At 49.3% G+C, this 14,456-nt stretch overlaps 1 protein-coding gene across 9 annotated transcripts in view; it reads right to left on the bottom strand.

Moving 5' to 3' along the window:
* ATP2B2 (ATPase plasma membrane Ca2+ transporting 2) overlaps positions 1–14,456 on the bottom strand; it is a gene marked incomplete at both ends in the record, with an annotated part of 91,435 nt that overhangs the window by 50,785 nt on the left and 26,194 nt on the right. For 4 of the 9 annotated variants that reach the window (XM_080914151.1, XM_080914150.1, XM_080914152.1 and 1 more), the window contains 5 exons: positions 588–647; positions 1,846–1,878; positions 3,710–3,835; positions 9,416–9,541; positions 10,400–10,657. In XM_080914151.1, coding sequence (XP_080770277.1) covers positions 588–647; positions 1,846–1,878; positions 3,710–3,835; positions 9,416–9,541; positions 10,400–10,657 — 603 coding nt within the window. Of the gene's footprint in view, positions 1–587; positions 648–1,845; positions 1,879–3,673; positions 3,836–9,415; positions 9,542–10,399; positions 10,658–14,456 lie in introns of all 9 variants that reach the window. The other 5 variants (XM_080914154.1, XM_080914156.1, XM_080914157.1 and 2 more) reach the window with 2 other exon arrangements.

Below are 14,456 nucleotides of genomic sequence, written 5' to 3'. Positions count from 1 at the left end.
AATCCTCCATGGTTGTGTGTGTGGCGAGAATGATGAAGACCCAGGGACATAGGCAGCCACCCCAGGAAAGTAAGAATATAGAGACTCTGAGATGCCCCAGTTCAGGCGCCAGCGATACATGCTAGTCCACACTAGAAGGACACACTAGGCCCAAGTCCCACAAGCCATGATACCTGCTAGCTTGGCAAGAGAGAAAAGAAACAGACTGAGAAAGAAATGTCTGTTTGTGGCTCAGCCATGCTAAGTGGTGAGGGGGGCGTTAGAGGAGGCTTGGAGTTTTTGCTAGGAACCCAGATGCTGACTTCTGGTTAGTTCCTGACCTGAGGTAGTATTCTAAAACCAGAGCTAGAAACATTCTTATAGGTAAGCCACACTGGGTGGCATACTGTTTCTCATGGGGCCAGAAGCCAAGGTCATGTGGAGTTGACTTTCTGGGTTGAGGTTAAGTACCACATGGGAGGGAGAGTGTCTTGGGGAGGTCATGCATGTTGGAGGTCTGTGGGACCCAGGATAGGGAAAACCTCAAGTAGGGGGTAGAGAAGAAGACACCCAGCAACCCAGCCCAAGAGCTCGCCGTGGAGACATACCATTGACTAGGCTGGCATTTGCGCTACCTGCAGCGTTTGCAGGTGCTGCGCCGTCGGCCGCTGTGGGGGTGGGAGGGATGGAAAATGCAATGTCACAATGGAGAAGGTGACCACAGAGACATGAACCTACTGGGGGAATAATCACATGATTTATTATTAAAAAAAAATCTCTGCTGGAAAGTGAGGAACTGAAATTGGGGGTGGGGGTGAGATGTTCCTAGGATATCATAAGGGATGGTGGGGCCTGAGGTTCAGGCATGAAGCATGGTCAGATGCTCAGGTGGGATGGCACTTTACTAGCTATTTATTTTTGAGACAGGGATTCATTCACTGTGTAGCCCTGGCTGGCCTGGAGCTGGCTTTGCAAACCAGGCTGATCTTGAACTCACATAAATCTACCAGTCTCTACCCACCCATTCCCCAAGTGCTGGGATTAAAGGTGCACACCACACAGCTGGCTGGGATGGCACTTCTATGGTGACATCTGGACTACATTGGCTCGGCTGGTCAGGTGGGAACCTCATGAAATAGGAAAGACCAGTCTAGAAACTCATCAATACAAAATGCTCAGTGAGTGGTATATGGCCTGAAAAGTTATAAAGCACCTTCTCTGTGACCACCATTGTGTCCCTGAAGAAGTGCTGGCAATGGTGGTGACTTAGGAACAGGCCACTGCCTACCACTCCCTTCTCCTTCCCTGACCAGCTCATTGAAGATCAGTGTAGTAACCCTCATGTGAGACGTCTCACCCAAGAGGGGTTTCTAGATGTCTCCTTTTATATCAGGGAGATCTTAATTTAGAAATCAACAATGGTATGGTACCACCAGGTTCACCTCTATGGAGTTCTTTCTTGGGCTGGGAATATGGTTATGTGTGAAGCAAGAGGAAGGGACACTAGTGAGTGAGGTGGACATACTGTGTGCTTGGAGACAGGAGCTGAGACTGCTTAGTAGGGGTGTTAGTTGGTTGTGGGGCAGGGGTGCTATGATGACAAGAGAGGTACTGCATGCTAGTGTGTGGAGCTTCAGTGGAGGTGCCATTTAACCTGGGATATAAGGGCAAGGGGGAAGAGTGAGCTTGTCCTGCTGGGCTGGGATATGGGAGATCACAGATATCCTGTGCATATGGAGGGGATAATCTTGAGTAGGCAGGGGGTCTACTCAAACTATGCACTGATGATCTAGGGGCAAGGCCTAGGGGCCCACAGCTGCAGCTATTTTTAGGAGCCCATCTTCCCTGAGGGTTGTCTTACTGTACCTGGTAGCTGAAGGCCATCCCCCTTCTTCACACCTGTGTGATGATTTTTGAGACATGTTAATGAAGGAGAAGCACACACAACCTCTAGTGCATACCACACCAGATCAACATACACACATACACACATACACCATGCAGGCACACATGCACATACATACACACACACACACACACACATACACACACATACCATGCATATACTCATGCACGCATGTATGCATGCACACACTCACTCACACATGCATGTATGCACATACTCACACACACACAAACGCATGCACACATGCATACACATACCATGCATGCACACACTCACTCACACATGCATGTATGCACATACTCACACACACACAAACGCATGCACACATGCATACACATACCATGCATGCACACACTCACGCACACAAGCACACATGCACACACACCCCTGCACATGAGGTAATCCTGGACTCTGAGCTGTGTCTCAGGTTGACATGATGAGATGGGAAGTCCAAGGGGTCCAGTTCTGGCTCTTCTGCCACAAGTCCTTTATATTTCACCTTGACTCCCTACACAAAACTGAATCTTGTACCTCTGTACAAGAGGTATTCTGGCTCAGTTTCAGCAAGGGACCCTGAATGGTACCCAAGGGGCACTGATGCCTGTCTTCCTCATGACATTGTCAGATACAGGATTTATCTGCAAGAGCTTCTGGTTGTCTTTCCCATAGCCAGGCCCCATTGATATTGAAACATGGATTCAAACTACTGTATTCCACAAATTTCTTAGCTTTATCCTATTGCCTGCACTTAGTCTATTCACCCTGAGTACAGGTTCTTATTCACTCATAAGATCCTGTCCCAATACCTGCTGGAACTCTTTTGCCCCATTTTGAACTCAGCCCCACTTTGCTCTCCCCATCTGGATTTCCCAGCTAACAGTGAAGCTTCACTGTTGATGCTGCAGATGTGACCCTAAGGGACACACTGGAAAGGAGTTCTTTCCTCAGGTATCAACAGCCTTCATCCCTGATGCAGTTTTTGTGTTCCAGTGGCCTCTGAGCATGAGTAGCATACCTGCTTGAACTTGGGGAGGGCTATCTGCCCTGTTATCAACCTTTCTTTCCCTTGTTCCTAAAATGAAGTGTTGGGGAAGCTTCCCTACAGCTTAGGAAAAAAAAAGATCAAAGAGCTGACAGTCTTAGAGGGCACTGTGCCTGAGACTGAGTATGGATTCCAGGAAAGGACTTGGCTGTTTTTGCCTTTGGGCTCAGGACTTTTTGTGTGAGCATCTATCCTCTGTTTTGAAAGATATTTGTATCACAGACTGCTATTCACCGCACAGGTGACAGCAGGTAATAAAGACTTTTACTTTGAAAGGGGAAGTGGAACCAGGACTTGGGCATAGTGAGCTCCTGGAGAATCAGAGCAGTAAGCATGGGACTAATTTCAACCACCTTCCCAAGAATCACCTCTACCCTTGTCTGTCACTGTGCTTTGCTGGATAGATTGAAAACTCTGTTGGTAGGATTAACAATGTCTTCTGTGTGTGGACTTCTATTTAATAGTGAGGTGGTAGGAAACCAGCTCCTTCTGGCTGCTATACTGCTGGAGCTTGGAGGTTGAATGACATGCCCAGCATCCTGAGCCCAACCTTAAGGGAAAGGAGGGGCCTCTGTGACATGACTGGACAAGACAAAGACTAGAGAAGATGGAACATATAGAACCCACCCAACTCCAGTAGACCCTGAGGACAAAGGTGGCAGCTATTGGCACAGGGTATAGTGTAACAAGTGCTCTATAATGTGAAGTGAACAGATAAATGGAAGATGTGGCCTTAAAAGCTCCATTCCTGGTTTTTGAATGTGTGTGTAAAGGAGGCTTACCTTTTTTGTCTTTCTTCTCTTCCTCTTCACCACCAGCCCCAAGCAGGGTAAATATGATGCCAGTCTGAGAGTTTACACCCACAGCAGTCACCACCATTCGTCCTGAGCCCTCCATCACATGGGTTCCTGGGGAAGGTATAACTTGGTTACTATCACATGGCCAAAGACTCCTCCACAAATGAACAGAAGGAACAGGTATCTATCAGCTTGTAGTACCTTGCTCACTAAGATAATGAGTAGCATTTTTAGGTAGAAATAGGCTTGAGACAATATTACAAGATTGCTGTTGCCTCTTGGTTTTTCATTCTACAGAAGGTACGGACCCAGAACCTCCTATCCTGGCCTTGACAGCCACTCCCTACTCGTCTCTAGCCCCCACCCGCCACTTCTCCCACCATTTTTTATAGGTCAAGCAGGTAACATTTTTTCTTAAGGATAATATTTAGAATCAGACCTCATTCTTCAACCAAGGAGAAATGGGAGCTAAGATCTAGAGAGTACTAATGATGACTGGCTCACCTTTCCTCCTAATGGAGAGTTCAGGGGTCTGTGAACTGAGATGAGAAAGTCTTAAATCATACATGTTTTCATGAATCTCAAAGTTAAATTAAGTGTTTTCTCCCCATTATAAATGTACATAACACATGGAACCTATCACCAATAACTGCACACATAATTATAGATAATTATAGACTCCAGGTTCTTTTCTTATGATTTACAGCTGTGGTGGATGTTGACTATCATCCTTCTGATAGTGGACCAGTGATTTGTCTTCCCACTAGATCTTGATTTGTGTGCTAATATAGAAACACAGATATAACTGGGATACACATTTTAACACTACTTTATTTCAATATAACTGGTTTCTGTAAGGTTTCTTATAAGTAGTAATCTCAGCTTTCATACCAGGGGGAAACTGAGGCTGGAAGGGCGAGGTAGATTGTCCCAAGCTCCATACTGGTGAAAAGCAATGGCAAGGGCTCTCTGAGGCCCCAGCGATGCAATCAGAACCCAGGATCCGATCCCAGACTTCTTGTGTTCCTTGTCTTCTGACCTCTGGCACTTGACTGCTGACCCTGGGGTATCTGAAGTCTTTCTGGGATGGTCTAAGGTTAAGCAAACTAACCCAAGCTAGTGTTCATATTCCAGAGTCTATTAAATGTTGCCTGCCTCTCAGGGACCTGCTGCAGGGGGATTGCTGGGTAAGCGCCGTGGCTGGTGCCTTTCAAGGCAATGATAGAAGGACTGCAGTCTTGCTTTGGTTCTGAAAACTGTGGTGCTACAGACCTAGGCTTTTGGGATCTCAGCCTTTCTCTCTGCCCATTCTGATGTGCCATGGTTTGGCGTTTGCCCATCTCGCATCCTGAAGTCAGTTATATGGATGTCTACAACCTGGTCTAGTGTGTCTGAAAATGAGATCTTTCTAGATTCTTCTTGTTCCAGGGATGAGTCTGGGGTTTGGTGAATGCTAAGCCAGAACTCACTTTCTCTCTTTCCTCGGCTTTGCTGTGCTTTAAGCTGACTGCAGGCCTGTGGTTTCTATAACAGACATAGACACACGCTTCCAGGGGCTTCCTGTGGTCTCCACAACAGATGGACACACGCTTCCAGGGGTTCAGGGTCCTTTTAGGACCACAGCCGAACAGAACTGGGACAAACAACTAGAACGTGACTTGTCTTTGCCCTCGCCTTCTTTGTCATCAGATGTGTTATATGCCAGCAGGAGGTTCTGAAACTGGGATTCGGAGGAAAGTCCATGGATACCCCAAAACTGGTGCCCATGGGTTCCTGAAGGGTCAGCAGACAGAAAAGATGGCAAGAGTTCCTGGTAGGAATAGAGAGTTCAGCAGCCCCAGATCCACCCAGGAGAGCTGGGGTGGAGGAGGGGCAGCCTAGAGAGGTGGAAGGGGTGGGGGCGGGACATGGAAATGAAGGAAAAGCCCTTGCTTCCACATACCCCTTTGAAGTGGAATAACCAACCCATTTTACACATGAGCAAATAGAGGCTCAAGGAAGATGAAGAGTTGTCTGGGGTCCCCAGCCAAGGAGAATTAGATCCCAGCCTTGTCTCTATCAGCTGTAAGGAAGTACACCCACGGGGATCCTCAGTGTGCTCCATAGACTCTGTGCCAGTGGCTTCAACTTTGTGATACTACAGACACTCTATGAGCCTCACAGGTAAACCGAGGCTCAGAGAAGGCAGTGACACTTCTGAGGGCACACAGCAATCACATTCCAGAGCTCAGGGCTGTTCATCCCTGCTGCCTGCTTTTCATACATTCTGCTTCTCCCTCCTTACTCTGCAGGGCCCAGTGCTAAAGCTGCGCACAGCCTCCGGATGGCAGTGGCCTCAGATTCAGAGCTCCCTACCTGGACTTGACTGGCTGGAGAATTGGTTCAGAAGTCTGTCTGCAGTAGGCAGGGTCCCTCAGTGAGAGAGCAGTTAGATTAGCCCTGGCAGGAGCATCCTCAGGTCCATTCTTTACATTGATGAACGTTGGTGGTTTGCACAGTACAAAACTCATCAGTGTTGCAAAGCAGTACCCAGTGTGCTAACGGGGTGGCTGTGGAGGGCACCGGTAGTCCTGGGGACTTCCGGTGAGGTGGGTCCTAAGCAGATGGTAGCAGTTTACCAGACAAAGAGGTCGCAAGGTGAGTATTGGGAGGAGGGTCTGCTTGTCCCCAGTGACCGGAGAGCACAAATCCTGTAGTGAGGTTCAGGGGGTGGCGGGTGAAACTGTGACTCTCAGGGCTGACAGGGCCTCAGATGTATGGTCCTCCCATCAAGCCACTCTGGGCTGTGCAGGCTCTGCGCATGCAGCCAGCGACGGGAACGCGCTGTCTGCTTACTGTCTGTGTGCTTGTTCTGGTCCCTATTGCTGACCACACCTGTCCACTCTGCCACCCTTCCTCTTGCCACCCCGCTGGGCTTCAGTGTGTGGCCTGCTTCTTCCTCATCCAACTAGTTTATTATGTGCATGGGGGCTGTCTTTGTGGATCTCAACTCCAACTCTTCTCTTCCAAGGTGAGAGCATCTTTCCCAGAGCTTCCCACCAGATCACCAGACACCCAAGGTCAGCACAATCCCTGGGAATCCCTGGTCCAGCCATCCTCTGACATCCTGACCTCAAGGATATTACTTGGCCTTTGATATCTGAAAAGGCAAAGCAACTTCACTTCTTTGGCTCCACGCAGCCTTGGGTATCTGTGGTGGCTTCTGGAGACTGTCCCTGCTTGTCTTGGTCCTCACATGCCACCTGCTCCAGCCCGTGCTTCAAGGACCCACTTGACTCCTGATGAGAATTCTCTGTCCCCAGCTCCATCCTAGCCCATCTGAGCTGTGCCTCCTATATCATCTCCAAGGACCTCAGGCCTCTGTGCTCTTGTGGCTTCTGGCTCCTGAGATATCGCTGGCTCTACTCTTCTCCTTAAGAAAGGAAGGGGCGAGAACATAGAATCCCGAGCCGTGTTCCCCATTCTTCCTCCTGTCTCCCCTCCTGCCTCTTCCTAGGAACAGCCTCAGGACTTTGCCTTATATCTTCAGCTTGGTTTCATTTCCCTCTGGGTCTCCTGCCTCTGAGGGACCCGAGACCCTGTCATTCACCCTAAACTAGCAATAGTCAACTTCCAAAGCCTCTCTGTCATTCTGAAGTCTCTTTGTGTCCCGGAGTCCTCCTTGGTTGGCTTGTGACACTGTTATCCAGTGACTCTGAATGCTGTCTCCACCAGCTCCTGCTGGTGTCATTCTTCCTACTTCTCCAAGCTGTCTGGAGACTTGGGACCCACTCAGGCCCTGGGCTCCCATAGAAACCACTGCATGCTTCCTCCAAGGATGTCTGCCTGCCTGTCAACTCCTGCAGCTCGTGGATTGGAACCTGGACCACCAGGGGTGGGGCCATCTTCTGATCTTTCACATGGCCCTGCGTTCCCAGAGGGGACTGTTTCCATGATTCCTCACTCAGACCCCAGGGCCTTTGCAGTTGCCGTATCTCTGCCTGAAATGCATTTCTCAATGTTCTGACTTTAGCTGAAGGCAGTGGTTCTCAGCCTCTATCTCCAAAAGTATTTACATTATTATTCATGACAGTAGCAAGATTACAGTTATGAAGTAGCAACAAAAAATTTTATGGTTGGGGTGGGTCACCTTAATATAAGGAACTGTAATGAAGGGGCACAGCATTAGAAAGGTTGAGAAACACTGATGTAATGAAACCTCCTGAGACAGGTGTCCCATGACCTGCTGGGATTCCTCCCCACCCCAGGGATTCCCCCCTTCTCACTGTGGTCTTGTGTCTTTGATGGATTTACTCCCCTAGAGATCACTGTACTATTTGCTTGTGCATTCATTCTTTCCTTGACTGCTATGCTCAAAATTCCAGCACAGCATAATTCTTGTCTGTCTCTTGTTAGCCACTGACACACATTAGGTGCTTAATAGATATGTGGCTATACTGGCTAGTCTTATGTCAACTTGACACAGGCTAGTCATCTGAGAGGAGAGAACCACAATTGAAAACATAACTCCATAAGCTTGGAGTGGATGCAAGCCTGCAGGGCATTTCTTAATTAGTGACCGATGGGGGAGAGCCCAGTCCATTGTGGGTGGTGTCACCCTTGGGCCTTGGGTTCTGTAAGGAAGTGGGTAGAACAAACCAAGGGAAGCAAGCCAGTAAACAGCACCCCTCTGTGGTCTCTGCACTGGTTCCTGCCTCCAGAGTCCCTCCCTGTTTGAGTTCCTAACTGCTTTTGTTATATGGAACTGGGTGGAATAAATCCTTTTGTTCCCAAGTTGCTTTTGGTCATGGGGATACATCACAGCAATAGTGACCCCAAATAAGACAAGCAGTGATTACATCCTAGATTAATAAATACTTCCCACCGCCTGAAAGACTCACGGATCTTTTGTATTGCCAGGTCTTCTCATTCGCCTGCAGGGAAGTGGACCAAGTGAGCTCCTGTTCACCCTCCAAACTCCAGCTCCCTACTGCCTCCTCTGACCTCTCTGAGTCTTTTTTGCCTTTTGCATACTATTTCCTATCTGTTTGAAGGGGGCTTTCTCCAAACCAGTTTAAACTGGAGACTCCAACAGCATAGACAGGTACTGAGGCTTCTTGGTATCTCTGTAGGGAAGGGTTTTATAGAAGTATTTTTCCCCATATAGGCTCCCCAGCCTGTCTCCTGCCCCTGTTGCAGCCAAAAAAAAAAAAAAAAAAAAAAAAAAAAAAAAAACAAAAAACAAAAAACAAAAAAACTTTAAAAAATGCCAACACTACTAGGCAACCCCATCAGGGGAATTCCATTCTACTTAGAATGACGTCAGCACTCTACTACAATCCAGAGTCCAGGCATTACCTCTCTCTATCCCCTGCTCCAGTGTGGTCTTACCTCTGGGCCTTTTGCATTTGCTTTCCTTCCTGCCCTGTGTACACCTCCCCATGAGTCTGGCTCCCTCACATTACCTCCCCTGTCACAGGGCCTGGTGCACAGTGGGTGTCCAGAAAGACTGTCACTTTGCAGAACACCAACCCACTAGAAGCTCTATTGCTGGAGTAGTACACCTTGTAATGTTTGTGGTCATAGTGTCAGGCCTGGCCGTGGCCCTGTGCATGGCAGATATAATGTGGCAGCATCCCCATGGTGTGTGTGTGTGTGTGTGTGTGTGTGTGTGTGTGTGTGTTGCCACAGGGACTTTGGGCTGTAGCTTACCTGACAGCAACATGGGGTCCTTATCCACAGACTTGCGCACCTGGTCAGACTCCCCTGTGAGCGAGCTTTCATCGATCTTGAGGTCATTGCCCTGGATGAAGAGGCCATCAGCAGGAAGGAGGTCACCTGGTTGGAGGAAGGCAGAGTTCAGTGGAGTCAGGTAGACAGAGAAGCTGGGACATGCAGCGTGGAGGTACCTACTAGGCCTCAGCATACAGGCCTAAGATGTTGCCTGCAGTCAATGGGCAGATAAAGTGACATCCTTGGGGCCTGATACAGAGCCACGCAAGTACGCCTCGCTCGTGCAAGTATGTCCTTCATGTTGTATCTCCTTTGAGCTGATGTGTCTCTGGGGCCAGCGTGCTCTGTGCTTCATTTATTTTCCTATAGTCTTTTCACTCAGAGAAGATCTTCCACAACAGAACAGGCTATTATGGGTGGACTGAGGACACCCCAATCAAGTGAGCCACTAAGACTGTGAAGAAGCTCACTCTAATCTCTCCAGTCTGTGCCTACTGACCCAGGATATCTCTTACTCAAACCTCCTCTGGAGTTAACCTACTTGCTTTTTCAGTACCAATATGGGATAGTCACCTACCTATTTCAACCTTGCTAACTTGTACCAGCTCTGAAAGATTTATTTGAAGTCAATTCAGGGATGGAAAATAAATTTTGTCTCATAAACCCACCCTGAGTATTGGTGAAGCTGTGCTGGATGCCTTCTGAGGCTGTTTTCAGACTAAGAGCAGTGATTGATTAGTCATGTCTGCTGAGGGTGAAGAGTACAGTACAGTGGCATGTGTGTTATGAACCCGACATTTCTGATTTAACTGGATGTGGGAAGCCTAGGTCTCTTCTGGGACCTCAGAATTTATCCAGCCACAACACAAGGATTCCCACCCATTCCCTGGATTAGGCTCTTTAGGATCAGCCTGTCCTGTCTCACCTCTACTCCAGTTCTAGAATCATGGACAGCACACTTACCATATTTGATCTGGGCAATGTCCCCGACCACGATCTCAGCCACAGGGATCTGGACCACCTGGCCAGCCCGGACGACAGTGAACTTCTGCTCCTGCTCAATTCGGCTCTGCAGGCCCCGGAACTGTTTCTCCTTACTCCAGTCATTGAAGGCTGTGACGAGGACCACACAGATGACAGACAGCAGGATGGCTGCCCCCTCAATCCAGCCTGCTTCTGCTTCACCTTCATCCTCTGCCCCACCCTGGGCCGTGGCACATCCTGTAGAGAGATAAGGAAACACTGGGTTCCCAGGCCAGCAGACAAGAGCTGGCACACAGTTTAGCTCTGCTGAGTAATCCCTGATAATCAGATGATGGTGGTACATTTGATCAGATACCTCTGTGCCATGACTTCAAGAACACCGTGACTTCAAAGGCACCATCTGAACCATATCTTCCCTGCCTCTGTCCTAGCTGTGAGATGAGGTTCAGTTTTCTCATGACACAGGATTTCATGTAGCCCAGGCTGGCCTCAAACTGCCCATGTAGCTGAGATGATCTTGGAATCATGATCCTCCTGCCTCCACTCTTAGTGCTGAGATTATACTACATTTGCCTTTATGCAATACCATGGGAGTGGGGAAGAGGCATTGCTAAAAACACCTAGGGCTTGGGGACAGGGATGTGGCAACTCCTGGGCATACCCAGAATATAGCAGGCTCTCCCCAACTCAGGACACGGGACTCAAGACACAGGCTGCTACCTGGCCCCCAGTGACCCTGTCCACACTTGGCACTACTGAGTTCCCAGCATGGGCCTACAACTCTCAAGGTTTGGCCAGCCCATGGGTAGGTGAGAAAAAGAAAAATACCAATATGCCCAACATGGAGACTCTGACCAAAGGTATGCAATGTCAGGGTGTGAAGAACCTGTGGATCCCAACCCAGCCCTTCCCTGCTCCCAACAGGGGTCCCAAGAGCAAGAGACAACCGAAATTTTCTGAATATGGAACCCGAGGCTCTGACTGGCCAGGGGTCACACCCTGGGTAAGCGTTGAATGATTTCCTCATGGCTGTATCCCAGGAGCAGTGTCTGACCATCACCTTTGGACACCTCAGAAAGGTGCTTTCCACAGGGCTTGGCTTGCAGAGGTACTGGGCAAGCCTCAATCCTTGTCCCCCAGCTGGCCAAAGAAAGGAAAGAGGCTTAGAGAGGAACGGTGATTCAGCTGGAGTTACACAGCAGATCTAGAGTTTGAATCCAGGCCTGGAATCTGAGCTTAAACTTGTCCTGCCCTGAGCCTTTGAGCCCATGGCAGGTGGACATCCAACTTGACCAACTGGCCATCCAATCTGATTCCAAGGAATAGAAAACAGCAGTTTCAGGAGACCTCAACAGAAGCTTCTGAAAACCCAAGGGCCAGAAGCATCAAGACGGGAAGGTCAGGGAATGCATGGGAAGAAAAGGGATCACTGTGGCCAAGCAACACACGGTCAAGCAAACTGTTGGAAGATTTCAGGTCTCCAGCTGAAACAGTGTTCCTATATTCCTCGAAGGCCAGTAAACACCTGGAGGGCTTTTGAGGCTGTTTGTCCTCTTGAAAAATTTGAGCCGTCTCAGTAAAACTGGTCAACCAGACCATTGTTTGGTGATGACGGTTGTTACAGTGGTGCCACTGAGCCAACCTGGAGTTCAAATCTCAGCTGCAGACTGTGGTGTGGCTATCTCACCACAGTACCTCCATTTTTCTCATCAGCAGGATGGGGTGATTACAGCTGGACCCCTCCTCAGGTGGTCATATGGCGAAGAGGGCACTTCTTATGTCTATGGGGTCCCAGGGGCGCAAGCCTTGAGTCCATGGCACAGAGCAGGGGACACCTGGAATTCGGCCACCTAAGATAGGGAACTAAGGGACTGTGGTCCTGTATTACTTTGAACGGCACCCACAGAGATACAAGACCTACTGCAAGGATAGGAAGAACATGGAACCTTAGAGACAGACTCTCCGTGCTGTGAGCTCCCAAGAGACTTCAGCCTGACCAAATACAGATGGAAAACTACCAGAGAGGAGACACTGCATCTCTACTGAGCATGCCTAGGCCTCTCTTGTCATTACCCTCTAAGTAACATGACCTAACAGCTGTTCACACAGCTGTCACACTGGGTGTCATCAGAAGCGCAGAGATGTACACAGAAGGGTATAAATAGTACCCATAGAAGGTGCCCCGAGCACCCGGGGATGACTGTATACACTCTGAGGCATGAGGGTGGGGAAAGGAGGACTTGAATCCAGAGCCTGATACTTCATTTTGTAGGAGGTAGGTTGTCCCTGCTTCTTGACACATGCTCTGTGAAGGACATGCCTGTCTTCCCTGGTATGCTGCCTCGGAGTTTCCATGGGGCTGTTGGTGGAAGACTGGGGCACTTAGAGTTAAGTCAGCATATCACTCTGAGATTCCAGACTCAGAAAGACCCGGATTCAGAGTCCAGACCCTGCTATGCAACCCTAGGTAAGCGACTGACACAGCCTCTCTGAGCTCCCAACAAACACCTAGTGCATGCTGGGTACTGGTAAGTGCTGGAATGCCCCCGTTTCTTGAGTGCTCCACAGACCCTCTGTGGACCGTGCTGTCCCAGGATTTGTGTCCTTTCTGCAATCCAGAATGCAAGGCCTCAGGATCCTGTTCCTTGCCAGGGTGTGGTACATCTGGACTTGAGCCCATGTCACTTAGCATCCTTTACTTGCATGACACCTGACTGTAATATGGGCCCAGGCATGAGTTTCTCATATCAGCTTGTTGTCCACACTGATGATGGCCTAAGGCCTGGTTTGGAGCTACAGCCCATGTACCTGAGGACAATTCTATGCAACCATCCTCTCCTCCCAGGCCCAATACCTTCCCTTGTCCAGTGGAATGCAGACCACATTATCAGCCAGCATAAGAACCTCCCAGCTGAGATGCTGGCTCTTGGGTAACGCAGCAGGTGGATTCCCATATGGGACTACATGCAGGATGCTTCCGAAGCCAGTGGAAAGTCTTCATCCTCTCCTTGGGGACCTATCCCTCCCTTCCTCCACTGCTTTCCCAGTGGGACACAGTGTAGGCAGCTGCCTTTTAGCGAAAGTGTGGCCAGACTAGGAGCACTGATATGTGGCAGGGGCAAAGCCAGGGCAACTTGGGCCACACTCCAGCCACCAAGCCACGATCTTTGGGCTCTGGGTTTGTGTACCGCAGAGATGGCTATGGCAGCAGCCCTCTGTCTGGAGCCGTGGGGGTCTCTCTTTGGCACATCAAGGTCATGTCCTACCTTGACCTCAGCCAGCTGCTCCTGATCTCACTCTGCTTTGCAGGGCCAAAGGAGGCCACTGGTGCGGGTGACTCAGCTCCAGCTCCCTCTGTAGAGCTGGACGTTTTGGCCAGAGCCACAGAGTTTCAGCTCTCGGTGGGGGACCTTAGCATATCCTCCACAGTTCAGGGACTCATTGGAATAGCATCTACCTCCTCCTGGCTCTAGCCTGGTAAGTGGACTTTTCACCCCTCATCTGTGATAACTTCCCTTTGCAACAGATGAGACCATTACAGAAAACCACAGCCAATCAAAATCCAGAGTTGTGGCACCTAGTCCCAGTGGGTCATCCACAAAACATCCCCACATGTAAGGGTCAGGAAACATTTAGGAAGAAGGGGCAACAACCACCACCACCAACCAACCATGAGATCAGGGATTGTGCTGTGAGGTTGTGTCTCATCAGAAGCTACGCCCAGACAGTCTTATCAACATGACTGCCCAACCACGACTGAATGAGGACGATACCAAAGAACATGTCAAACTGCACAGGGAAAAGCCCACAAGACCCCTCAGCCTTACACAAAGAATTACAGACAACGGAGTAAAACGGGGAGCCGGAGAGGCGGTCCTCTCAGGGAAGAGCACACCAATTGTTTGTCCGATGCCAAATGGTCAACCCAGAAAACATGCATACAATTAACAGTATATGGACTCAATGGTTATATTTAGGAGTATATATGTATGTACACATACATACTCGATAACAGTGGATAGAAAGGAGACCAGGA

The sequence above is a fragment of the Micromys minutus genome (genome assembly GCF_963924665.1).
Source record: "Micromys minutus genome assembly, chromosome: 3".
In the NCBI taxonomy this organism is placed as follows: Eukaryota; Metazoa; Chordata; class Mammalia; order Rodentia; family Muridae; genus Micromys; species Micromys minutus.
The sequence above is the reverse complement of the archived record's forward strand: the minus strand, read 5'-3'. Positions and strand labels throughout refer to the sequence as shown.